This window comes from Manis javanica, chromosome 1 (genome assembly GCF_040802235.1).
Source record: "Manis javanica isolate MJ-LG chromosome 1, MJ_LKY, whole genome shotgun sequence".
NCBI classification, from domain to species: domain Eukaryota; kingdom Metazoa; phylum Chordata; class Mammalia; order Pholidota; family Manidae; genus Manis; species Manis javanica.
In genome coordinates, this window is record NC_133156.1 from 219,747,668 (window position 1) to 219,775,414 (window position 27,747).

The 27,747-nt window shown below is 44.3% G+C and overlaps 1 protein-coding gene across 1 annotated transcript in view; it reads left to right on the plus strand.

Moving 5' to 3' along the window:
* Positions 1-27,747, plus strand: part of ALK (ALK receptor tyrosine kinase) — a 650,534-nt gene that overhangs the window by 454,231 nt on the left and 168,556 nt on the right. Inside the window, exon 5 of the mRNA XM_073214828.1 lies at positions 24,277-24,404. Within this exon, the coding sequence (XP_073070929.1) occupies positions 24,277-24,404 (128 nt within the window). The remainder of the gene's footprint in view (positions 1-24,276; positions 24,405-27,747) is intronic.

The following is a 27,747-nucleotide window of genomic DNA, read 5'->3' on the forward strand; positions in this document are numbered from 1 at the left end:
CTGGTGTTTTTTATTTGGGTTAGAAATTTTCTAGTTGGTGATCACAGGGTGTAGACTAGAGGCTGTGTAATCAGAAGAAATAGCCCTAACTTGAAATCAGCATACTCCTATCACTAGCTGTGCCATCTTGGTCAAGTCACTTCCCACTCCATCAGTCTCTTTATCTGGCGAACTAAGGGATTAGAACAGAGGGTCTCTCGGTCTCTTTTCCACCCTAAGGCTCTCCCTAGAGAGTCTATGTGTCTATGATTCTTTGTTCTTTGTAGCTTCTACAGGATGATCTCTTTGCAGCACAAGTTTGCCTCTTGAGCTATCCCAAGAACGGGTTTAGGAATTTTAGGAAAGGGAGGACAAAATGTTCCAATAGTTGGTTGGCAAAGCAAAGAATGGTTGCTAACACCGACTGATCCGCTAGTATGCTTAAAATGCACCAAACATCTGTAAGAAAGGAATAATCCTCGTCTTATGAGCAAGTAGTCATTGACTGCATATCACAAGGTATTGAACCAGGTACTGGAAGTAAAATATAGAGCTTTATAGTTTAATCCCACTAAGTAATTGCCACAAGGTCACGTAGCTATTGGTGGGTGGATTCAGACCTTGAACCGGCATCCTTCTGACTGCTGGAGTATATATATCGTATTGCATCCTGGAAATTGAGACAAGAGGACCAAAGGAATAGGAGCCTGAGGCTGGGTCTCACACCCTTGGTATTCTTTCTAGTGGAACACCAGAGTGAGATTTTTATGCTTCCTGATGCTATCCCTAAAGACAGTGGTCTGAAAATCCTTCACTGCCCTCTATAATTTTTATAGAAGCAACTTCTATAAATCACACCCATCCCTTGGAAAACTGCTTCCAGAAAACCCAAAACTAGACCTCTGAAACCTGGTCCTTGGGTGCCATATTTGATATTTTCAGAAGCTAAAAGGGAGCTTGATCCTTTTTCAAATCACAAATCAGGTAGTGGTAGAAATAGCTAAATGATGGCTCTCCTGCAAGTTGAAGTTTAATTCCCTAATCCCACTCTCCAAAGTCCCTGCCTTTTTCTTGGATTTGCATGTAGGCATTCAGGTACCTGGCAGAGATTGTAAAGACCCATAGAGATGTCCCTGTACCTACCCCACCCTCCCACTTCTTCTGACCTGCAGCCTTCAGGCCCATTAACACAGTGGTTCCGACTCAGAGCTTGCTCATTCCAAACCTTATGGATTGAAGCAGCACTACACCATCCTAAGGTGACCCCTTCCCACTATCACCTGTAGGGCTGCAGGGCAGACATCTGAAGGATCGAGGGATCAGGATGGAGGCTGGGGAAAGGCTACTGACCTGAGATTAGACCCCATCTTATGCTAAAAGGATAAAAAGAGTTCTTAAGGAGAGCATGCCAGTCTAGGTGACCATAAAGAGCTTCAGCAGAAGAAACTAGACTAGGGATAAAGAAGGTATTTTGGGGCATCGTGGAAAGAAAATGAGTTTGAATGCCAGCTCAACATGCTAATCACGTGTCTTGGGTCATTAGGCCTCTGTGTATTCTTCTGTTGAATGAGGACGATAACACTTCCCTTGGAAGACTGTGAAGATAATTGCTAACACGGAAGACAAGTCTAGTTTGCAATTGAAGTTACCTGCTATTATTTTTGCTTCATTTTTTTTTATCCCTTATGAATCAGGCAAAAATCTCAGACCCAATGTGTCACCTCCATACTATTCTGGATAGTGACTTATTAGTGACAGAAGGAGAAGACTAATTGTGAACAGAAACATGTGGTTTTTGTTATATGTGTGTGTATACACACATGTGTGGTATGTCTGCATATATGTGCATATGTGAGTGTGCACATATCCTGTGTGTGCATGCATGCATGTGCATGCCTCTGAGCCTAGAGCCACACCTCCATGTGGTATTTTCTGAAGTGTCTGGGGGTTTTGATAACCTTGCTTCTCATGCAGTCTGCCTGGAATGTGGCATTTTGAGAATCCCAATTATAGACTCTTGTCTCAAAACAGCCTGGGAAACATAAAGACAAGCCTCACAAACATTGTCTCATTAGTTCAGTAAAACCTTACTAATTTACCCTAATTGTGGGGAATGATCGTTTGCATGCGGGAAATGTCTGAAAGGGACCTGCTTTAATAAATAGACAGACTTATTCGTAATTAGTGGTGCCACTCGCACACAAACAATCAATGTACTCAAATCCTTAAAAACAGTTTGTTCTCATAAATGGGCTGCACATTCCCACTGTCGTCTTAAAGCTATTAATGCAAAAGTGACCTGGGAGCAAGGGTCCTTTATTTCCCTCCTTATTTCCAAGTGAACAACAATCTAACATATGGCCAAGGGGATTGAACTAGGCCTTCTTGCAGGGAGAGAAGGAGACAACAACAAAGCTGAGAGTTTTAGCAAGAGTCAGGACTCAAAAGACCTAAATTCTAAGCCCAGCTCAGTCCCCATACTGTCAAATTAGTTTATCTCTGAGGGTCTCAGTTTCTTTTGTCTCAAATGAGAGTTTAGCTGAATAGTCTCTCAGTGCTTTTAAATCACAGCATTTAAGAACTGTAAGAGATTCTAGAAATCATCTGACTCAGCTCCTTGATTAACATGCAAAGATAGTAAAGGGTACTTTGCAAACTGTGCCCCTCTGAGGGTTCCTGAACTATAAATTGTGAAGGTCAAACATGTGTTTAATGATGTATATGACTGGGATAAAGGCTCAGGCAAGAGGGTGGGGCTGGAAGAACTTGACGCAGGTACAAGCAGAGAACAGATAAGCAGCCAACATGGCACACAGAAGATGGACAGCCCCAGAGGCCAGAAATGGGCAGTGGGCTGGAGAGGTGGGCAGGAGAATTGAGTGCCCAAGAAGAAAAATAGGTCTGGGATCAACAGTGGAGCATGCAGGTGGGTGGGAAGCCCTTTGGAATCAAGGGCCCAGATAAGAGTCTTGGCAAAGAAAAGCAAAATTCAGCAAAAATGTTGGGCCACAGCCCCAAAGCTTCAAAGAAGATAAGACTTGGTGGGGAATCATCAGCTCTGCTAACGGTGGATATTACAAGGCTGGAGGTCCACAGGCTTCTTTCTGATTAAAGGAGACCCAGAAGCGCTGGACTTGTGAATTGTTTCCTACCCTCTGGGGACATGTAGATTAATGGATGGAAGGACTGGCTGATTAATTGAAGGGAGCTCCATGTGGTGGAGGGCATCCAGGTAGAAAGGGCTCAGAGCAGCAGGAAATGCAGTGCCGATGACCCGGCTGGGCGGTCAGAGCGAGTCATGCCCGGAGAAAGCAGCACTGACCCTGTGAGAATGGACAAGCTCTCTGCAGAAACAGAGAGCAGAAAGTCAAAGACTATCTTAGAGAACACCCCCCTGCTGGCGGGGCAAACACATTAAAAGGTGGCCTGTCCTGTCCTTACTAGAGGCTGACAGTGCAGTATATATTGAGGACAGGTGGAGAAAAGACAAGTGGCATTTTAGAGGACACTGAATGAATGCGGGCTTTCCTCCTTGAGTTACATATTATCAGATCCACCTGTCTGTGCCTCTCCTCTTACACTGCTGATGAGATGGCATCTCTACTGCCTCTAGAATGCAAACAGCAAAACAGGTCCTGGTTTTCTTTTCCTTCAGAGAGTGTGGGTTGAGATGTGGAAGCCACAGAAATAATTCAGCCTGTCGAGATAGATGTTTGTTATGTTTCCTTCTCCCTGGACGATTCCATTTCAGGGAAAATATCAACAAGGTTGCTTTTTCCTCGATTCTGTTTTCTAACTGAGCATTCTCATGCTCAGAACAGGTGACCTTGGGGCAGCCAGCTGGGGCAGCAGCAATCTCAGAAAGGTCTGCCTGCCTTTCTTATCAGTCTAAAATTCTTAGAACTAAAAAATATCTCATCTACCTATTTCCCTCCCTTATTTTTAAACATAGAAGAGCCAGTACAGGAAAGATGAAATGACTTGCTCAAAGTCATTAGGGCATATAATGCATTAGACAGTATTTCTCAAATCCAAGTATTGTATGAGCCCCTTTCAAAATAAAAAAGGATATTTTATGAGTCCCTGTAATACATGCTATCCCTGCAGGGAACCCCAGACTCCAAGTTAAAAGTCCAAAGTCTATTTCAAGGTGTCTGATGATAGGGACCTGTCCCCTGGAGAGCCTGGCTGAAATGTGTTACATGCTCCTCTCCCACTAGCAAGTACCCTGAGCTGCACTGGGCTCATTGCCCTGTATAGCCCACCCTGTTCTGAGCTTCTGGCAGGTTCTGTAAAAGGTTTTCTCCTAAATACTTTTGCTTCCAGGAATCTTCTCAGACCCCACCCTGCAGCTTGCTTACTGCTTCCTCTTTGACTGTGGTGATATATCTTTCTCTACCTCCAGTCATAGGGTCTGTGACTTTTTGGTCTCCAAGGCCAGCCCCCCTCACAGTTGGCCTTTAGTAGGCTTACTTCCTGTCTAAGAGCTACACCCATCCAGAAGGTAAGGCAGAAGAAGATGGAAGAGCTTGCCAGGTGATGTGATGGCTGGACCACCACGATATGGCACGTGGGAGAAAAATGTCTGTGTAGGAAGAGGCACAATCTCAGAAATCTCTGAATAGAATGTGGGGTAAAAAAGCTGCTGGGTCCAAGAGGGTGTATGGGGATTTGATCCATAGCATGTGGGAGCTAGAGGGACCTAGGAAACCCTAGGCCCACCCCCTTATTTTGCATGTAAAGAAGAGACCAAGCCCCAAAGACCCAAAGGGGCTTGCTTGGTTCCACATGGAGCAGGGGGCAAAACAGATAGTGGTTAACAGCAGAGGTTTTGAGGTTGGGCAGATCTGGGCCCCTCAGTTCAAACTCCACAGGTTATTAGCTGTATTATCTTGAGCAACTCGTCTAACTTTCCTCAATTTCTGTTCTCTCATCATACCTCATACAGTTGTGGTGAAGCTGAGTGCAGTAGTAGATATGAGGTGTCTAACACAATGTCCGGCGCTTAATCAGAACTCAGCAAATGCTGGCTGTGAGGAACAACAAAGGTGGAATTAGAAACTCAGGTCTCCTGAATCCCTCACTGGGGATGTTGCACATCTTACCCATCAGAGGGAAATTCAATTCACAGGTTTATTTATGGTCAAGCTTGGCAAAAGCTATGCTCTGCTAAGAAGATAAAGAGCTGCCTCAGATTACAACATTATGAATTCTAGGTAGTTAGAAGTACTGGCTGGAGAGTTGAGGAACAGTGCTGCCAGCTCATGATTGAGCGTGGAGTGTAGGTGATATGCATGGACTCTATGAACAAAGTAAGATGGGCTGCTAGTGGGGACAGTTGACACATGGACAAAGCCAGACTGTCCTGTGGGATAGGGGAGCAGGAAGTCTTCCCTGCCCTTTCCTCAAAATTCTGTTTTAACTTCCTCACAAGAGGTCCATGAATTGGGCAGCCCTTTCAGCTCCACACAGGCTCTGCAGATGAACTGAGGTACAGTCAGCAGTGGGTGGGCTTGACTTCAGAGGTGTTGGTCAGCCCCAGGCTGGGGCCGCTGAGCCTAAGAGGGACGTCATGTTTACTGAAGGCTACTTGAGGACGGTCTGAGGTTAACTCAGCTTACAGCCTTATCGTGTCTCGCTCCACCTCAAATCCTAAGGAGTCTCAGTGCAAAGGGGCTCTGGGTGGGAGGAATGGAGGATGGAGAGGTGTGGGGGAGGGGCTTCAGGAGGTCAGAGTTCCTGGGGAAGCAAGGGTAGCAGGTGGGACGGAATGATATATCCGTTCCTTTGGCCTTCCCTATAGAGGATGCCCCAGCCTTCCCTGAACTGCATCCCAGGGAACAGGAGAGGGTGACTTACCTCAAGGTCATGTTCATCAGTGATAGGGAAGGAGAAATGTCACTCTGGGCTTTGTTGGCTCTGCAATTATTCAAATGCTTTGCTTATAATACAATCACAGATCCTAGCTCTGATTATTGGCATTATTAACATCATCTATTAATGGGTTTTGAGCTCCTCTGGGTATGGGGCATTGTACAAGATGCTAAATGGTGCCAAAACAAATGCAGAAAATGAGAGAGAGAACAGCACAAAAAGCAGTCCAAACCAGGTGTCATTCTGAGTAGCAAGATCTAAATCAGCCTAACTCCATGGGTGTAAGCTCATCTTAAAGGTTCAGGGCCTCCTAAACTCCAGGAAGGGCATTTATTATTCCTGGTTCCTCTTTATCTTTCCTGTCTTCATTATTTTCAGCTGCCTACTTGTAACCAGAAGTATTTAAACTTCTATTAGTTTTCCTGTTACCCTTTTGTTAAATAAACTTTCTCTTTATCACCCATCAGCCTCTCCCAAATGTGACTGTCGGTAGGGGAAGAACTAGCAGAAACCTAAGAGGACAAAATAAATAGGTAAAGGAGGATTTGCCTCCAAATTGGCCAGGTCTTGCTGTGTCTGCACAGTGGCACCTTATTACCTGGTGTTTCTACCTGATGGTACCTTAGGAACCAGCACAAAGTGAGGAGACACTCTTTGCTGAAAATGCCCATCACCCCGACATGAACCATGCTCAGCCCACTGCAGAGCTCCAGACATCTATTCTGCCTCCTTTCATGCATGTGCTTTTAAGCTGCTGGTGGGAGACAGCCTGCCAGGATTGTGTGAGTTCCCACCGAAGACATATTGTAGGTTAGAAGGCAGACGGCCTCTGTTGTATTGAAAACCTGTTCATCAGCGTTTACAAAAGGAACAGCTATGAAAAGTTCAAATGAACCCTTCAGGGTTTCTCCGTCTAACCAGACCTTAAGCTCTGCCTCTCATTAATCTTTAATGAACAAAAAAGAAAATGTGTTGCCGGCTAATTATTGTGCAGGGTGGCAGATGCTGAATGAAAAGTCCCCAGAGTCACATCCTTTTAAAGGGACACTGTCAAAAAGAAAGTCTTATTTTGAAATGGGTTCCCTGAACTGTTAACATTATCTATTTCTTGTTAAACTTAAGTTTCACTTCTCTCTGGACATTTTTACAATTTTCTCTATCTGGGGGATTTGAACTTTAAAAGTGTGGAGCAATCAGGTGACCGAAATCCAGATTTGTTCCCCCATGTTCCTCCTCACTGGAGCTGGAATGCAGGACTTACCTGCCACTTCTCCTTGTGTCATGACGCCTGCCTGGAATGTCCTTCCCTGTCTCTGCCTTCAGATTCCTCTCTCCCCAGTTAGTTAATTAATCCTGTCCGCTACTGGGCTGCATTCTCCCTTACATTGAATTTTCTCAGCATTTAAGCAGGCTGAACATGTGAGTTCCAGAATATAAGTTCTTTTAGGGCAGGAATTATGTCTCATCACCCATATCCAGTACCTACCACATGCATAGTATTGTCTATGCTTTGTAAGTGTTTGTTGAATTCAATGCAGTTGCCTGTATGTGCCTTGGGCCTTGCTTCTTGTTCCATACTACCCCCTCAGTCTTCATAACTAAAAATTCCTTGAGAGTAGAATTCTTATCTTCCTTTGCCTCACCCCTACAATACTTGCTACAGATTTTTGTAACAGGTTCTCCACATGTTGGATGGCCATATTAACTGTTGTTTTAAGTCAGTTTTTTATACCAACCCAGCATGAACTATAAAGTACCCTGTTGAAGTAAAGAGTTATATGTTCTTTATATACAGTGAATCTAGGCTAGTCTAAGTAGGTTTCCTTTTATGGCCAATTTATTTTTAGTTTTAATTGCAAAGATCTCAATGCCATATTTTTAGGATCCTATTTACTTCAGGAGTCAATCAAAAGTTTTTTTGAATGTAAAAATATTAACCTCAGTCATATTCTAAACAAGTTGCTGAAGAAGTGGTTTACAGTGATCCCAGAGGTCAGTGCAGGCTCACCCGAAGCAAGTCCCAGAAAATGCCTTCTTCAGGAGGGTCATGAGATTAGTGGGGTAAGGGAATGTGGCCGAAACAGAATAGCTTCTACTATACAGGGCTGCAGCGAATGAAGCACTTGTCTCCAGAGAGGCATCCTGAGCTAGCCTTGTCCATCTGGAAGGGGTCTCTAATAAAAGCCATACAGGATTCTGCCTTGACCTTTAGTTCTTCTGTGTTTGTAATACATGACTGAGATGGCTGCAGAGAGGGGAATCTAACATTTGTTCAGACCTACTGCATTCCAGCACTAGAAGCTTTGTGTCCATAATCTCATTTCATAGAAGGTGTGGGCTGTTGATGACTCCAAGCTTGGGAGGAGAGCTAATAATACAGATGACAGAATCTGAACTCTGGAAACCAAGCCAATTAAAATTTGCTGCAGGAAATGTCATGATCCTGCACTGAAGTTCAAAACAATCCCCACATTGAGTAGGATCTGGGAAATCTGGTTTAGAAACAGTATGTGGGAGAAAGATTTGGAGTAACCTGGAGAAGGGTGGGAGGGGGAGGGATTCCAATTGATCACAAGTGAACATAAAGCCGCAGTGTGCGGCAGTGGCCAGAGAAGACAACGCTCTAAGAGGCTGCAAGTGCAGGCCCGCATCCCAGGGAGACTTGAGCCCAGAGTCCCCTTCATTGTCCAAACCAGTACCATCATTGTCCTAGTATCCAGAAGCTGAAAGGAGCTTCAGTGTTATCTAGCTGAATTTTTCTTGACAAATTTTAAGGGGACAAACTTAAATCCAGAGGAGAATGATCACGTCAAGGCAAGCACTAGAAACCAAAACAAGAGAAACCTATTATAATATGTCTTTTAAAGCACTCTCCTTTATTCTACCATTTCATCCTTCCCACAATCCTTGAGGGAGTCCATAAAACAGAGGAACCATGAGCAGAGAGTGGAGTCACTTTTCCAAAACCGCTCAGCCAGTGACAAGCCAGACTCTTCCCTGGAGCCCTGCTGCTTCTCAGGGCCAGTGCCTGGCCCATCCCTCCCCCGGCGCCTGCTCCCTGCGCTGCTGGCCCAGGGCAGCTGCCTTGCGCAAGGGCTGCACCTCTGGCTCTCAGCAGAGCTTGAGCTGAAGTTCAGTGGCTCTGCCAGATATTCACTCCCCACCCCTCTGCCACACCAGCCCTCCCTTCCATCACTGATGTCTTGTGAAGTGAGGGGTGTATGACACAACCCAATGTGGGCCTGACGTTCCCTGCCAGCCTGTCCCTCAGAGCTGCCCCAACTCCCAGAAACAATACCCTGATTATCATTCATTATTTCTACTTCTTAGTATTAAAATCCTTTTAATATGGCATTGGGGACCATTGAGGAGTTTTAAATTTCATGTCAGACCAGGATTTATGGGCCAATTCTGAAATTTTACCTCTGGGCTCGATAATTGCAATTCCCTTTTAATCGCTGTCTTAGACACCTCAGTTAAAAGACTTCAATTATTTCCACACAGTGGCCCCCGGGGTTTGGCCAATCTGAATACTCAGCTTGTGTCACCTCCTTTTGGAAACCTGCATGTGAGGCTTTAGCCACAGGTCTGGTTTGAAGACACCAGGTCTCCAAGCAGTCCCACTGAGGAGTCTGGGGTTCTCAGGAAAGGAACCTCCACCTGCAAGGAGTTGTGAGTTTAGGGATCACACCCCATCCACCCCTGGCCTCCTACTCCCCAGTAGGAAGCAAGAAATTAATGTGTAGGATGCACATGTGCGCCCATGCTTGCTGTGAAAGTTATACCATTCTGAGAATATGCAAACAAGTGATGGGAATCCTTCCATGGGAAATCGCTTTAAGGAGTATGTTTCAAGGAGTTGGGTGAGCAGGTCAGGGAGGGGACAGATCCTTCAACTGAGCCCTAGAGAGCCTTGTGATGCTACTGGGAAAGTAAATGCAGACATCATTGGAGTTGTACAGTATTGGAAAGGGACCCTCACCCCCACTGCCACCAAGAACAGGATGAGGACACCAGAGCAGCAGCAGCCTGCAAAAGGCAGCCATGTCACAGGAAGGAGAAAAGAGCTCGAGTGACAGCAGGCTCTAACCTTGTTCCCAAAGACCCACTGGGATCAGGCTACAGTGAAGGGAGCTTAGACAGAATGCTGGGGGGCGGGGCAGGGAGCCATCTCTGAGCTGTCATTTAGTGCTTCGCATCTGGTGACAGCAGTTTGTGTAGGAGAAATGCATAACTGTATCCAGACTCACCAGTTGCTGAAAGGGTTTATTTATGGGCCAAAAACATCTGCATCTGTTGGGAGTCATTGAGTTGGGTGGAGGGTGGAGCTCAGGCTGGGAAAAGGGGAATTCACTGAAGAGGCTTGGGAGAAAAAAAGGAGAAATAGTACTCAGAGCCCCATACACTAACATCCCAAGTCCTGCCCTAGAGCAGAGGCAGCCAAGAGGGAATGAGACTCTCCAACCTTGCTGAGGCAGTGCCCCAGGGCCTCTGTCACGGCCCTTCACAGGCTGCACAGAGATGGCCCGCACTGGCAGGCCACAGTCTGATAGAAGGCGACTAAAAGGATGGGCTCTGCAGAGCAAGAAGAGCCTTTGTCATTCAAGAGTGTCAGTCTTCGAATGCAGCGATGGACTAAGCCAGGGCCTGTCCTGACAGAGTGCAGTCTCCCCCAAGCCTGCAAAATGATTCACTGGTGGTACTATCAACAGCTGCTTAGATGCATTTCTTATTTAGAAATAAGATTAAATTTTATTAATATTTATATCAGATCAACAGGGGTACATGTGTATGTTCAAAGATTTTTATAAGTGCAGAAAATAAGTAATAAGATCTTTAAGTTGGGTGATGTACTTGTTACTAAAGGATTTGGTGACATGATTTAATTCGACATGGGGCACCAGCCCCTGGCGCATCCCCAGCCACATACCCACAAACACACAGAGCCAAGTAAGAGACAACAAGGATTAGGCACCAGACACTAGCCCTAGGATCCTAGTGTCTGTGTCCTTTTCCTGTCTAAAAACCGAGCTCCATTTCCTTCTGCTTGCCATGCCTCGGTCTTCTCATCTGTAAAAAGGGAACAGTCGTGTATTACCCCTGTTCTACAGGAGCTGATTTTATTTTCACCCACATAAAAATGCCAGGGAAGGAAGGCTCCCAACTCAGATTTGTCCCAAGCATCCCCTACACAAAAGCCTCTCATGCCTCTGCCAATGGATGGCTCTAGAACCGAAAGAATAGCATCAGTCAGGCTGTGCATACAACATGGCAGCCAATCTCTGCCCTCTAAGGCCTTTCCCATTTCCTGGAGTCTTCAGAGGATGGACGGGAAAGCAGCAGCCCTGGAATCACAAGACCAAGCCCAGCACTTCCAAGCCAGTCCTCTGAGCAAGCCCGGAGACCTTCATTCCATGCTACCTGGCTCTGTGACAAAGGGGCTATGAGCACCTGCATGCCTGTCACCCAGGGTGGCTGGGGGAATCAGATGACAGGGTGGGTGTGGAAACAGAGCCCCCTCAGGTGGGAGCAGTGTGTGGAGGTGGGGTTCCATGGCTGGCCCAAGGAGCATTGGCCCTGTGAACCTCAGTATTCTGGACTGGGGGTCATCTTCACCCTGAGCCCATCTCCTCGGTTGCTAGTAAGTTCTGTGCCCTGCACACAGTGGGCCCTGAAGAAACTACACTATCTCATACTTCTCTGGGATCTCTGAGTATCTGAGGCTACCATCCTCCATCTCCTGTAGCAGCCCAAGTTGCATCTGGCTTCTGTGGGAATCTGGGATGAATGGAGGCAGCCATGGACTTAGACTTTGACCAGTCTAGGTTTGATTCAGCTCTGTTACTTCCTAAATTGAGAGCAAGATAATTCACCTGCTGGAATCTCAGGTTCCTCATCTGTACAATGGAGCAACAGTTCCTACCTCTTCCAACCCGTAAGAGGATTAAGTGAGATAGCTGTGAAGAGTGCCTTCAGCGTAGCTGGCACAGCAAGGCATTATGATAATTATAATAATCTAATAGCAGTATAACAAGTTTTACCATCATTGCTTGGATGACACCCCTCACAGGTTTTCAAAGCCAGAGATGCTGGCAGACCACAGATCCTTCTACAGCAGCACCAGCCACACAGCCCTCACTCTGTGAACATGAAAAGCCAGAGATGAGCGTCCATCACCTGCTTGGTGCAGAGGCCACCAGACTTCTGAGCCAAAGACTTGGAGCCACTTTGAGTGATGCCTGTGAACCTGCTCTGAGCTGGCGGCAGAGCTCTGGAACCACCCACAGAGCGTGCATGAGCTGGGAACTCGTGTTCTGGGCTCTCTCCTCCCAGCCTTTGTCACAGTCCTTTCCTACAGCCCTCTGTCCTTTGAGGATGCCATGGCCTGGGGAGGAGGAGAGGGTGTCTGCTATCCCTCTGGCTCCAGGAGAGATATGCCAAACAACTGGATAGACTCTGCCTTCCATGATCTATCAGTGCAAGGCCTGAGCCAAGCCATGGCTTTTACAGCCTCATCCCCAGGACTCAGTTTTTATGGACACTGGAGATTTCTGCTTGGTTTGGTTTTAACAAAAGTGCATTATAGGCTTACCAGTGGCTATGGTAACATTTATAATACAGTGGATATCCAGGCAGCCCTTTCTAACACACTTTGCATACATCTCTTGGGAGGCAGGAAGGAAAATGTGCTATTCCTGTCTTGTAGGTGACCATTCCCCAAGCCCTTTACTGATCAAATATAGCACTGAAGGACTGAACCAGCCAAAATCCAGAGGCCTGCTCTCTCCAGAAAATTTCAGCCTCCAGTGGAAAGGGCCAGGAAGATTATCAAAAGATACTGAATGTTCAGGGTTTTCTTACTGTAAATATTCAAAGTCCAAGATGAATCAGGAGAGGGGAAGAAAGGCCAGCCCCACACCTGAGAATTCCTGCACACTGCAACCCCAGCTAAATCTGGTTGGCTCTCCTATGTGCCTCTGCTTCTAATGCAAGCTCAGCATCCTGCAAAAGTTCCAGGTCACTATGTTGGGCTAGCCCTCTAATGTCCCGTAAAAATTGGCAGTGGCCATTTCAACCCAGAAATTGGCTCCCAGGTGAACAGACCATTGGCACAGTCTCAGGGCCTCTCAAGTGGTTCTGTCTGCTCTGTTCTGGAAAGTTCCCACACCGCCGATACAGTAGAAGCCTAAAGTCCAGATTCCAGTAGTTTCCTCAAGCATGGCTTAAAGGGATGAGCATACCTAGGTGAATCTAATGGGTCCAGATTCCTGGGTTATTAGCAAGCACTTTCCAGTAGCATTTTATAGGGTGGGGGTCCTCTCTAAAGGCAAAGGTTGATATTATTCATCTGGGAAGCAGAGGTAATGTGGAGAATGGCCTGTGTTCTTTCTGGCCCTGAGGAAAATGGGGCTTTGTAAGAAATGGGTTCTTTCTCAGTAGCTTGTGGTCTGTGGGCTGCTCGTCACACAGAAAGGTGATGCCATTCATCCGTAGTTGGTAAGAGTATTTTAGAGTTTATTTCTCCGCTTAGAAGGGATAGTTTTGAACTATCCACCTGTGTTAGGTTGCTTAGGTTCCCATAACAAAGTCCCACAAACTGGGTGGCTTAAACAACACAATTTTATGATCTCCCAGTTCTGGAGGCCGTGAGTCCAGGCTCAGGGTGTTGGCTGGGTTCGTTCCTTCTGAGGGCTGTGGGGAAGAATCCATCCCTCGCCACTCTCCTAGCTCTGGGGGTTTGTGGGCAATCTTTGGAATTCCTTGGCTTGTAGGTGCATCCCCAATATCTCTGCCTTCATTTGCACCTGGCCTTCTCCCTGTGTGTGTGTGTGTCTGTCACTATGTCCAAATGTCCCCTTATTATAAGGACATAGTCATATTAGGTTAAGACCCACCCTAGTGATCTCATTTTAACTTGATTATTTCATAAAGATCCTATGTCCAGCTAGGTCACATTTTGAGGCACTGGGAGTTAGAACTTCAACATGTCTTCCTAGGGGGCAAAATTCAATACATAACTACCCTTTCTGCCCATCCCTTCTAGGACCAGAGTAGGGCAGCCAAAGATAATAAATATCACCTCTCCAAGAAGCTTTTCTAAAAACTCCTTGGGCAGAGTTGTTTCCCTAAACTAGTCATCTAGTCCAATCTGGGAGTTGGATTCCTGAAAAACATCAAGTTGAATCTTGATCAGTGAAAAACAGCTGAGTAGAGAAAAAGGGAAAAGGGATTCTTGGTACCGGAGACACCCTGAGCACAAGCACAGGAGCAATAAAGAGCCTTGACATATGCAGAGAACTAGAGGCAGGTCCTGAGGGTGTTGGAGAACAAAGTCATGTTTGAATTTTATAGAAATTATTCCAGACACAGGTATAAAATGGAACCCTCTTCTGCCTGCACAGTGCAAGTGCCTCAGTCCAGGCTGCAGCCCCTCTTTACCACGTGAGAAGATTAGACATGGTAATTTCCAAGATGCATGCCAACCTAACATCTTTCAACCCCACAATAACATAATCAGCTACCATACTTGTCACAGTAGAGCATAGGCACCATAGCAGGACCCATGAGCCCCTGCCGACCAGGGAGCTCCAAGAATGGTCCGTCTGTGTCTCTGGCAATTACCTCCACATCCCTGGATGACCATCCAGCAAAGGTGCAGGGCAGGAACAATGTGTGGAATTGGGGATCACCTTTGGTGGGGGCAGGTCTGTGGGCTACCACCTGGCCAGGCTCCCCACACCATTTCTAGCCAACCACCCTCCTAGCTCCTGAATTTGTTTCTAGAGCCACAGTTTATGGCCAGATTTTCAACACAGTGCTTGACTTGGCTAGAGATTCATGACTGAAATGGAGCCTCTGAGCTTGAGTGTCAGCATTTTGCTTGGAGCAGGCGTTTGCCTTTGTGTAAACAACATATTGAATGGCATTTGGCCTGGTTCCCCAGGGAGCAGGATGGCGACTGGCTGTCATTGGAGTGTGGGCAGGGAGGGCTGCTTCCAAATCTAGGAAAGCCTGGGTGCCGAGGCAGGGGTGCAGGATGAAAGCCCCAACTCCAGTCCTTCTCAGGACTCAGGCTCTAGCTAGAAGCAAGATGGCCAAGAGGAGGGGACCTACAGAGAGGGCACATTTCAGGTTTCAGCGTTGTCTTCATGTTTCTCCCTGGGGAGGATGTATTTTAAAAGAACAAAAACAAAAGAACTGACAGCATAGAGTTGTTTGAAAGAGAAGATTTTGTTTGCAAAGACCAGATGGTACTAAAAAGTTACTGGAAGAAGGAGAAAGTTAGGAAACCAAATCCCAGGTTCCCACTGGCTGCTGGAAAGGGATGTGCCCAAATCTCCTTACAGAAAGAGTTCAAAAGGTAGAGTGATCACCTGGGTCTCTAATCAGAGACAATCCCCAACCCACCCCACCAGAGAGATTGTCCGACAAATCTGTGGGGTGGGGAACCCCACTGGGATGCCTTCCTGTGCTCGCTTCTGTAATTCTGAATGATTTCTGGAATGCCAGCACCAACCAAACGGTCCTTTCACTACCCCTGCCCCGAGTCCGGCTGAGTCCTTCCCCTGAGCAGAGACACTCGGCAGATGCTGGAAGAGGTGGCGGTTTGGATGGAACCCAGTTCAAAATTCAGGGAAACTAAAAGAGAAACTTCAGGATTCTCAGGGTTGCTACTCTTGATTTGAAGTTTTCTCAAATCAAGTTTTCGCCTGGATAATCAGTGTTCCTTCCTTTAAAAAGGAGAAAAAACACTAGGGAATCCTCTATGTATTTCTTTACACATATGAGAGCACAGAAGTCCTTAGACAGTGAGGCTGGGATCAATACTTGCTTGGGAAGCAATTCACATCCTGAAACATTTCATTTTAACTTGCAACTTGTCAGTATATACTAATCCAACATTCTCTTGACGTAGGTCCAAGGCCTCGGCTTCCTGCGTGTGTCTGTTCATTGGAATTCTCAACTGTCTTTCTGTATAAATCACATTCATGACACCACAACACCACATCCATGATTTTCAGTTTCAGTTTTTCTAAAATGGAAATAATTATAAGGCCCTCGTGAACTGATGTGACAGCTTCCTAGATTTTTTGGATTTTTCTTTTCCTGATCTCTTCTTTTCCCCCTACACACCTAATTCAACAGCAAGTATTTTTAGTAATTTATCACTACTAGCCTTTACAAAGTAATTCAAATTTTTCTTGCTCGTGTTCTATCAACTTAATGAGAACAGCTGGCATAAACAAGCATGTGACTCTCAGTATATATATAACTCAGGTGGTAGGAGTGGTAGGTATAGGAGTCCTAGAGAGTAACCTTGAACATTCAGAGGTCATAGGTGTTCCACTGAATGTCATATGCAGAGATTGTGCTAATCCAGCCAGCTAATTGGGCACATGGAGGCCAGTTGAGAACTCTTCTTCTACTACTGTTTTTCCTTACAGCTGTGGCTAAGATCAGTGTTCTCCCGTTCACCCCACCCGCAGTGATTTAAGGGCTAGGTCTGCGGGAATGCACTCTCGGTCTCCTTTTCCTGACCTAGTCTGTAGAATGTAGGAAAAAATCTCAGCCGGAGACCTCAGTGGGTGCCTGCCTCCTACAAACCTGCATATTCCAACCCAGATTACAATGGTGTAGAATTTGAGGAAGAAAGGAATAGAGTATTCTGGGGCAACCCTGAGAAGAAGCCAAAATGGTTCTTAGATGCATCCTTTTCTGAGTACTGCTGTTCTCCAGATACTGTCTAGCCAGCCCCAACCACCAAAAAGCTCTTCTAAAAAGTGAATCATTTACATTTAGCATAAATGTAAGCCTATGTGCAGTACGGTAGGAAGTCTAGGAGTTGTGAAGATAGTCTTGGGTTCATCCTATGTCTTACCATTTACTACACACACAAGTTGTATGAACTCCCTGAGCTTCAATTTTCTCGCTCATAAAACGGAAGTGATAATATCTGTCTCATGCATTTATTGTGATTATTATATGCAATAAAGTAAAATAGCTGCCTTAAACCCTTTCTGGAATGAGGCAGAACATAAATGGAAGACATATCAAGTGCCTGGCACTGTGTTCCCTAGGATGTCTGCCTTTGTACATTTGTTTTCTCATCCCCATGTGAGGAATCAAAGTCCTGAAAATCTTGGTATTCTGGGGTGGGAAGTGCTCCCCAAATCCCTGAAATCCCACCACATGGTCAGTTTCCTTTTTCACCTTCTTGTAAGGCCTTTTCCTGAAAGGTCATCAGCATCACTGGGTTTAGGAGAGAAAAGAAACACTAACATAATAGCAATATTAGCTAATGCTTTTTGAGTGTTAGCTAAATGCTTTACATGTCTTAACCCACATGATCCTCTTAGCACCCCATTTTAATGACAGAACTCTGGCATGGAGATGTCAGGTAGCTGGCAGAGGTCACAGCCAAAAAGAGGCCAAACTGAGATGATAAAACAGGAAATCTGGCTCCAAATTTTGTGCTTTTTTTAATCAATATATTTTCTTGAAAGAAGAAAGGAAAAAGGGAAGGGGGGGAGGGAGGAGGTTAAATTAGAAGATGCTAAAGAAAGGCCAAGAAAAGGAGCCCAAGCCCATTCATATTTTTCTTTGCTCAAAAGCATGAAAGCAGTATTAGGAGAAAGGCAGTTCGGGAACAGTTAGTTAGCCCCCTACCCTGGGAAAGCAGGGCAGCCTTCCAGATCCCTGTCACCCATATAGCATGTCTGACGGAAACCAAACTGCTTTCCAGCTGCCAAAGCTCAGGTCTCAGTCATGTCCGCCTGTGGGCCCAGCGAGCCCACCCCTGTCTCAGCACCCCCGTGCTCCCGCAGCTCCCCTCCAGCAGAGCCAGAAGCCAACCTCAGCCTCAGGCCAGCTCTTTCCCACCATGGGCAGGTGGGAGCCGCATCCTGAATCAACCCAAAACCTCTTTTCTATCCAGATCTGAACCTCTCCAGGGTGCCTCCATCTAACTTCTGGTAAATTGTGAAGGTCAAGGGAGTAAGAAAGCCAAGACGACTCGGATAAAAGACCCTGTGCCACATACCGAATGTTATTATTATTATGGAAAATTAACAAGCAACAAAGGACTGGACACTAAAATTTACATTGATCTGGCTTTTTTTTTTCCCTGCCATCTCCCATAAAAATGCTTTAAATGCAGGCTGATTTAATGGAAACGATAAAAAAAATAGTGCTGAATGCTTTACATTTGCTGTAGAATTACTGCAAGTTATATTTTAAGAAAAACTTGAAAGTTATGTGTTTTTTCCCTTTGGGATAAGATTAGGGGGAGGGAAGTACAATTTGCTTTTCTTTGTGTATTGGTCTAGTTGAGCTCCCATAAGCTCAGTTCCTTGTTTCTAAGGAATCTTCACACCTTCCCAACCATGCATGGATACTTGTCAAGACAAAGTCTTAGTAAAGGGACATGTGGAGGAATGCTAGCAGCATGGCCTAAGTCTTGACAGCATCAAGCGCCGTGGTAATAGTAGTCAGGTGACGGAGCTCCCCGGGACAGGGACATGGATGGCTGTCTGATTGTGTGGTTTTCATCATTCCCAGTTTAATCATCCCTTGAGTTAGTCTGTCTCATCATAGGACTTAGTCACTACCTGAATGACTTGGCTCTGTGGCCCCTATAGAACATGAGGATGGCCACGTCTTTTAGCTTCAAGTCCCCAACCCTGGTCACTAGGGCCAGAAGTTGAAACAAAGCCTCAGGTAGATAGTTGCTAACCTCAAGAAGCTTAAAAGGGTAGTTTAAGGTGGTGTTCATAAAGATTATGGAGTCACACTAACCTAGGTTTAAAACTTAGCTAGAAGCAGAGCACACAGAAGGCCTTCAGTAAATGTTAGCTGTCATTGGTCATATTATCAGTGCTGTTCTTATTATTATTGATATTGTTGCTATTGTTAATATTCATATTGACTCGGTTCAAGGCAGACCTGTATTGTAGAGATACATTATAGAGAATATTATAGAGAACAAGATAATTGTAGAGAACATTATCCTCGGACAGGACCTCTTCTAGGTGATCACTCAGGTCCCCTCTGTGCCTCAATTGTAATTCTCACGATTGCTTTCTTTGGCTCTAGGTATGTGGACAAAAGCTAATTTAATGACTGTTTCCCATGGCCCTTCCCCTTTAAGGATGGGACTTGTGGGAAAATGGAAAGCTAAGAGCTACATGATAAACCAACCCCCAAACTTTCCCAGTCCTTAGGTTCCTCCGAACAGGGAAGACATCACTATCCCTTGAATGGATGACAGCTAACAATAATGAATTGACATGAAGTTTCAGATTAACTCAGCTTCACTACAATATAAATTTTGTCTAAGAATGTCAGAATCTGTCTGATTTAGCAGAAATCCGCTCATGCATTTGTTCTCTCATTCAACAAATATTTGTTGAAAATCTATTATATATTAGGCACTGGCGACACAATGATGAATGGTCCATCACCCTGGCTTTAAGGAGGTGGGTTTGCAGGTTGGGGGGGTAAGACATGGGACCTCCTTCCTGTAGAGACCAATGAAAAACCCTGACCCCTGCCAGCCTGGACCACCTGTTCTCTGAGCACACAGTCCTTGTGGCCTCTGCTCATGTGCTTAGGCAGCCTCATTAGCACCGACACCACTCAACTTAGCTCCTCTATACTGCCATTCACTGTAAATTTTGGTGATTATTTTTGCTCTTTCTCACTAGTCTGTAAGCAACTTGAGTGCAAAGCTAAATCCCAAACCCTTAGTTTCCCCAAAGCATTTAATACTTTATCTAATGCTCAACAACATGCCAAGAGAAATGGACCTGAAAAATGGAACTCAGTGCAACAAATTATAACTGACATCTCAACACAAGGCATACTTTCACATGCCCTAGGAAGATGGAAAGGAAAAAAAGAGGTTTTTAGTCTAAAATGGCCTTTGGAGAGTTCTGAACAGATGGTTGATCTGCTATCATGGCCACTAACCCATTTTGTTGTAGGGGTGTTTCATAATTTCTTGGGGTTGTGTTTAACATTTGAAGATCCATTTAAGAATTTTTTCTGATTTAGATATATAAGGTGGCTGCTATTCACAAATTGCAAATGACTTTTTTCCCTTAGATCTACATTCCTTTCCCCCTTGAATCTCATGAATGAGCTCAGATGCAGGCAGTTTCATGAGCAGTGCCCTTCCAAGAGGAAAGCTGTGCTCCTCTGTAAAAATAGTTCCCACTATTCGCCCAAAAGGATATTCCTTTGCATACATCCTTCTCACAAATTCTCACAACAATCCAGTGAGCTAGGCATTGTGACTTCCATCCTAAAAATAAGGAAACTGAAGATCAGTGACGTTAAATCATTCACCTAAGGTCACTGAACTGGTACATGTGGAAGCTGAGAACTGAATCTAGGCTTTGAGACCCTGTAGCAGCTAAAACTGTCTCTGAAAGGCATTCCATTGAAAAGGATGTACGATTTGAGGGCTTGCTTTTGTGAATCAGCCCTATGTCAACATTATGCCCAATAGAATATCACACAGTAGCAAAGTAATGCACATTTCACTGTCTTGTCAACTGCTATCCATGGCCCTCCTGTGCTGTCAGGAAGTGCCCCTTCATTCTGAGCTTAAAATAACTTGGTATCTTTGTCCTCTTGAGTCACGGTTGCCAACCCTTCCATCTTTTCAGCAGCTTGCCTGATATCAGATGTGCCAGACAGCTTCCTTTAAACATGTAGAGACTAACCTGGTATGGAGTGGTGGGAGCCTTAGAGACTCTCTTTTTTTCCCCCAATGTCAGAGCTTCCTATGATTTTTCCTTCTGCGTGTGCATTTTATGACAATGTATCTTACTGTCTGGCTGGCCTGTTTATCCTCAAAACCAGACTGGTGATCCCTCTAGTAATGTCAAGTAGACATGTTCTTTTCCATTTCTGTGACTCTAGTAATATGAGATGGCAACTGAATATACAGACTGATTCATAGATCTCTTATTCTCATAGTCTGGAAACAATAATGTACTTGATTTTAATCTTTGTTCTACAGGTAACCAAATGTGTGACTGTGAGCAAGTCTCTCCATTTCCTGAGGGAGTGGGCTGAGTCTCTTTGCAGAAATGTTTGTGATTCTTTAGTCAGTCTTCTTTCACTTTCTATAGAATATTATTTGTCCATTGAAGCTTTCATGGGTTTCATAAACTGTTTTGTCATTTGTCACTAGGAATCCTACAATCCTCTAGGAAAGTATAGACATCAGATCAATAAGAGACCTTAAAAAACTTTTAATCCAATGGCCACATTTTGCTAATGAAGAAACTAATACCCAAGGAGGTACAGAGACTTAGCCTAGCTCATGCAAATCTAAGGACTCAATTCCTAATTGAGTGGCCTTTGTACATACTATTTTCAGGCCCCAGGTCAGAAATGGACCTTGATTAGAAACAAACCTTCCTGCCTTTTTTGATATATTCTAATCTATTCATTATGATATAGCTACTGAGCAAAAATGTGTGGTTAGTTTTTTTCACAACAAATTTGCACAAAGTTGGAGATACTTTCTCTGTGCTTGCAATAAGGGAGATTGTGTTCTGACCTATTGAATACAATTGAACAGAAAACATGCAAAATTTCAGGCCTCCGGAGTAAAGTACCTTGTTTGAAGTCATCAGGCAAATGAGGGGCAGAGCCAGAACTGAAAGTGGACAGCTCCAGAGAGACAACTGGAAGATAATGGATGGTAACTGGCTATCCACACAGTCCTTCTGGCTTCCAAAGTCCAGATGGACCCTCCCACCCTGTCCAATTGATTGATTGAAACACCAGTACTAAGACAGCCACAAATCCCCAACACATGGACACAGCTGCATGTTTGTGTCCAGAAGGGCCTAGGTCAGAGCACAACCTTCCCTACTGCAAGCACAAGCAGAGCTGCGACCAGCCAAAGAGGAAAACAACCCTGATGAGCAGAGTTCCATGACCACTGGGGTATAAGCAAAGAAAATGGAAGTAGACAGAAAAGTGAGCTCGCATTTGTTTTTCACAGGGTTTTTGGCTGTCCCTTCAGCAAAGCTGACCCTAGGTATAAGCTTGCCCTTTCCTAGTCCCAACTTCCCTGGTTATAAAATACATGTTTGGCAACTGCTCTGAAAGTTATTAAAGTTGCAGCGGTAAACTATGGGAGGCCAGAGAATTTCAGACAAAAGTTATTGCTTCAGTAACTCAGAAACTAATTCCTAAAACTCTTGACACATTTATCCAGAGGGCTAGTGCCAATATAGAAATGGAAATCATTGTCAAGGGCCACTGTGTACCTGGAATTAAAATCCATCATTCTCAGAGCAGAGTGCTATGATTTTGGCAGAATCTGAATAGTCATGCCTTTCACCACCATCTTTCCTAAAAAATAGGGTCCTTTATTTTTTAGAAGAACAAGAAAAATTCTGCTCTGTTTTTTTCTTAAGAACCCGTCGTTTACATTTTCTTTTCAAATATTTCTTTCTTTGGCAGTCCCGCATTTAAACCAAAAGGCCTCTTTTTCCTTATTCAATTGCACTGGTTTTATTTTGGGTAGAAATCCTGCTGGGTACAGTACCAGAGAACAAACTTTACAACAGCAATAATCCCTTCTACAGTGTCTATTGTGGGGAAAGTTAATACACTTTCATTAAACGGCTAAAGCATTGACTCCGGTGGTCTGAATTAACTGCAGAAGAGCATAGATAGGGAACAAAACTACCTCTTTCACTCAATAGACTCCTGCTGCATGCCCAGCAACGTGGCAAGACTGCGGACTCAAAACTGCCCTCCAAGAGTGCCCCCCGGAATACCCGTGATTGCCTTAGGCAATGCCTTCATCACCTGAAGTTAGCAAAGATGGGAAAGATGGGAAAGCATCCCATGTTAGCAAGCAAATGGAGAAATGGGCCATCTGATTCTCTGTTAGAGGACTGACAATATGCCTCAGAGTTTTAATGGATACACGTTTTGACTCGGGTTCTAAGAATTTGTCCTCAGGCAGTATTTACATAAGTATGCAGGGTTCGCCTCAGCACAGTCATAAAGAGGAAAAATCAGGAGCAATGCACAAATCATTAAAAATGCAGTCATTGAACTGATCATGTAATCTGTATTTATCGCCTCATGACATACCGTTGAGTGGGGGAGTGCCGTCACACAGAGCATAAGTAGTATGGTCCCACGTAAAATGTAGCTGAAAGGCTGTTCACTGAGGTGTGGACCATGGGTAATCTCTGGATAATGAGCTTGTGGGTGACTTTCACTTTCTTTTACCAACTTTGCTGAATGATTGGATTTTAAATATTTTTTATAGTGAGCATCACTTTATATTGGGGAGGAAATTGTTTTTAAAATTTTTGAACACAAAAACCTAGTCTTTCCCTAAATTCCTTAGCACTTGTGCTGCCATACTTAAGTCCAGCCTAGTGGTAAGACAATATGACACATTGTGATAAGTTCATGGGTGCATACATATGTCAAAACTCACAGACTTCCACACTTTAATTCATCAAATTTACACTTTTTAATACATGCAATTTATTGTATGTCAGTTATACCTCAATAAAATCATTTTTCTTTAAAAGAAAAGAAAATATGAAATAGTCCAGGCAATTTCCATTCTCCACACAAAATTGTCAAAGTAACTGTTATATGTATATGTACCTGAATCAATGTTGGAAAGTAAATTTGGTCCAATCAGTGACAAGAGGCCACTCCAAGAGGTTAATAGCCTAAGTGAGGTGTAAAAATGTTCATTTGGCTTATTCTCTGTTCTCCAACAGTGTCAGTGTCCTTGATCACAGATGGATGCAGAGCTCACCATTTGACCTGTTTCCATCTTCTTCTGTTTTCACCTTTTTGCAGAGTCCACGTCAATCTTAGGTGCCTTTTACCCCAATATACATGCTTCAGTGCACTTTAATTTTCCTGCAGTAAATAAATAGCCCCTGCTAGTTTCCCTTAAGAAACTACATAGCAAAGCTGAGGGTTCTGAGACTTTGGGATCGGATACAATTCCAAAAACCAAGCATTCCTTCCAGAGATAAATATGAACACGCTGATAAATGTTTTGAAGACTATCCTTCACTCTACTGGCAGGCTTTATCAAATATATGTATACTTTTCCCGTAAGACTAGCTACTGAAATAGTCCAAAGGTCTGCAATTGCCTATAAAGATGACAGAAGAAATACCAGGGGATATAGTGGGTTTAAGAAATTGGTCTCTGCATTAGCTGGACAAGAAGGAAACAAATGTTTGTGGTTATTGTCAGAGTTCCCATCCTCAGAGCCACTTAGGGCTCCATCTCCTTGTGCCCATGAGAAAGTGATCTCTAGGCCACTGCATGGGCAGGACCCTTCTGGAGGTTAGGTCTGCTTCTCATCACTGCTTTTCAATTCTTTTCCTCTCTGCTTTCCAATGCAACTAGTTGGACAGTGCTTCAGGGAAGAATTGGACGCCCAGAGAATCCGTTCCGAGTGGCCCTGGAATACATCTCAAGTGGAAACCGAAGCTTGTCTGCAGTAGACTTCTTTGCTCTGAAGAACTGCAGTGAAGGTATTTGAAGCTGGATTTCCCCTCCCCTCCTTAGTAGCTGGTTGTTTTAAGGGTGTCAATAATCTGCTGCCACAATTAGCTGGGAATGTGCACACTTATATGGAAAAGCCTGCAGTGAATATTACCAAATGATCCATCATCCAACTGATCAACTTGCAAAGACTGAGTATAATTTATATCTGCTTAACTTAAAACTTCATCAAGTAGAATATGGTCTTGGTTAGATGACACTTCCCTGGGTGCCAAATACTTTCAGCTATGTTTTTGTTTTGTTTTTTTTACTGTGGAGAATTTCATATGTATACAAACAAACATAATACTGCAATGAACCCCCATATACCCTCAACCCGGTTTCAAGAATGAACATTTTGCCATTTTTGTTCCATCTATATCTCTACCCATTCCTCACAGTAAAATGATTACTAGTTTACCTTTTTTTCCCTGAGACAAAATTTACAGCTAAGTATTTTTAATGATTTGATTTAAGCTGTTATTAAGGGACAAAACATGGGAATTGGCTATATGTTAAATTTTTCACTTATTTTATAAAAACTGTTAGTCCACTGTGTCACTGAATTCCTTTTGAATAAGTCCCACATTGTGAATTTATTTCAAGATTTATTACCAAAAGAAGACATCTGTTTCCTGAAGAATAATTTGTTGATTTTTTCTTTTTGTCTTTATTGCCAGAAAACTGAAAAAAGTGCAATACTCCTTGTTAGTAATCATGTCTGTGTAGTTTTCTGATAAGCTTATTTCCCCTTCCCTCTACAGTTTTGACCCTCTAGTCCTGTTTTCAAGATTGCATTGTATATACATATATCTTTCATTGACATTGCCTCAAGTCTGATTGTTAAGCAGGATGAAATGGATCATCACTAGATATATGAGATCAATCTTTCCTAGATTCTTGAGAAGACCTATAATCATAACAATAAGCATCCTTTGTTATTTCACACATGTAGAGGGTATAGGAGATGGGCTTGAATTACACAGACCCTGAGGAAGAAGTTGATTTCATTATTCCCATTCTTCTGCTGTGATCACCTCTGCCCAGGGGTTCACCTGGAAGCAGCTGTCACCTGTGCCACAGAGCCTGTGGTCTGAGAGGCCCAAGCATGAATTGTGACAGGAGGGAACCCTGTACCACTCCCAGACCTAAATTCTCAGTTTAGACTATTCATGAACATCCATCAAGGCCCATAACATGCAGCTTTCTGCTGCCCGTAGAGAACTAGCCTTGAACCTTGAGCCCCTGGTAAAGCACAGGGACTCCTTTAGCAGGGGGCCTACGGACCACCAGCTCCTTACGCTGCTGTGGCTCTTCATTCAAGAGTGCTTTTGCAAGAACTTTCACAAGGTGTTTTTTTCTCTTTCATCAAAAATGGTTTATGTGTGGGAAAAGGAAAAATCACTGTAATGTGGTAGATTGAACTTCGGTTCAAGTTGAAAAGGTGGTTAACCTGTGATGGGAGGCAATGTACAGGAAACATGTGGTTTGGGAGGAAGCCAGAAGCTTGTGCAAATGTTTCCACACTCGTGAACTTGGGGATTTGCGAATGTTTCTGGACATCATCAATCCTCACTGATGTCAAAGGTATGTGCACCATCCAAAAAAGACCATCTGTTGAAATGGAGCCAGTTAATAGGAATGTGACAGGGAGAAGGTATCAGTTCCCAGAATTGGCCTAACCTCATTTGAGCAACGTTAGGAGATAGGCATAGGAGACTGTCAAACTCCAGGTATCAGGCCCAGCACAAATATTCCTGAAAAAATTCTATGTACCTTTGAATTAAGGATCTCAACCCGTTGAGGTCCTTACCCCTAGAACTCCCTTTCTCCTACAGAATCCTCCCTCTGTAGCTTATGTTACATTTGCAGTGAAGCTGTTGCAGTTAAAGACTTGTTTCTTGCCTGCTCCTCTACCCTTATGAAACCTAGAGTGAGACCTCTGCAACTTAAATGATTCAGAAAGTGTTTCTTCTGGCAGGACACTATCTTAGAGGGAGAAACGAAGTCTGCCTCTAATTCCCTAAGGAAGGTAGACTGGCCAAGAGACCGGGCAGGTTCTCACGGCCCAGCTACCTTCCTGCAGAGGCTCCAGGGCCACAGGGAAGCAGGTGTTCTCTGCACAACTTCTCCGGCTTCAACTCCTGTGGCCACCACAGGCTGTGAAGGGATCAGTGTGGCTGTGGAGAGCAGAGGGAAGAGCAAAGTGATCCTGTTTCCTCAGAACTTCCTATGCTCCTGCCTGCAAGCAGAACAAATTCAGACGTACATCAGTTGGTGTGGACAAGTTGCAAACATAGGAAGCATTCTTAAAACTACACTCACATATTTAAAGGGCAGGAGTTATTTTGGAGGCATACTCAAGGCCCATTTTTTGATGTAGACAAATGTTTTCTGAGGTCATTGCTTTGGTTAGGTCATGGAGGGGTGGGGGGTAAGGGGAGAGAGATGGTATTTCTGAGGGGGGTGAGCAGGGCTAGTGACATATTAGCCAGGGTTATAGATAGGTCTGAAAGATGCCTGGTTTTTTTCTGATAGTAACTTGGTCCTCTCATGATGAGGCACAGACAGCATGAGGGAAAACATATCTGTAGAACTCTACAACCCTTCTTTGGCTCACATGAAGAGAGACACCACTTTAGATAATCTGGAGAAGCCTTACAGGGGATGCTGGGACAATTCTTCCCACAGAGCAGATGATATTTATCTGTAGGTGTCATCAGGGCAGAGGCCACGCCTCTTTCCTCTCTGAACCCTGACACCTATCACGATGTGCAACGTTTACCAGGTGCTCAGATAAGAAGCAACAGAAGCTGGTATTGACAGAGCACTTACCACATGCAGAGGCAACGCACTGGCCCTTTTACGTGTGTTATCCCACGTGAGCTTTACAGTGATGCTATAAAGCAGGTACTGTTATCCTCATTTTACAGAAGAGGAAGCTAAAACTCACAGAAGTTGCACAACTTGCCAAGGTCATTCAGTTAGAGAAAAATACAGTCAAATGCAATCCCAAGTCAGTCTGACCACTGAGCCAGGGTTTCTGTTCACTGCATTCTACCACTTCTTTGGAATGTGTAGAGGCTGTGGTTTTATTTATCACCAAAAATCTTCAACTTTTCTTTGACTCTTACTCTTATCCCTACATCCAAACCTCTGAGCCCTGTAGTCTGGACTTGTGGCTGCCTTGCATCCTGTCTGTTGTTGTCTAGATGCTACCATTGCCACAGCTCGAGTTTACCCTTCTGACTTCATTTCCTCAGTAACAAGCCTTACCCAGGCCTTTGTATATAAATACTTGGATTGTTGCAGTAGCCAGCTGGTCTCCCTGAT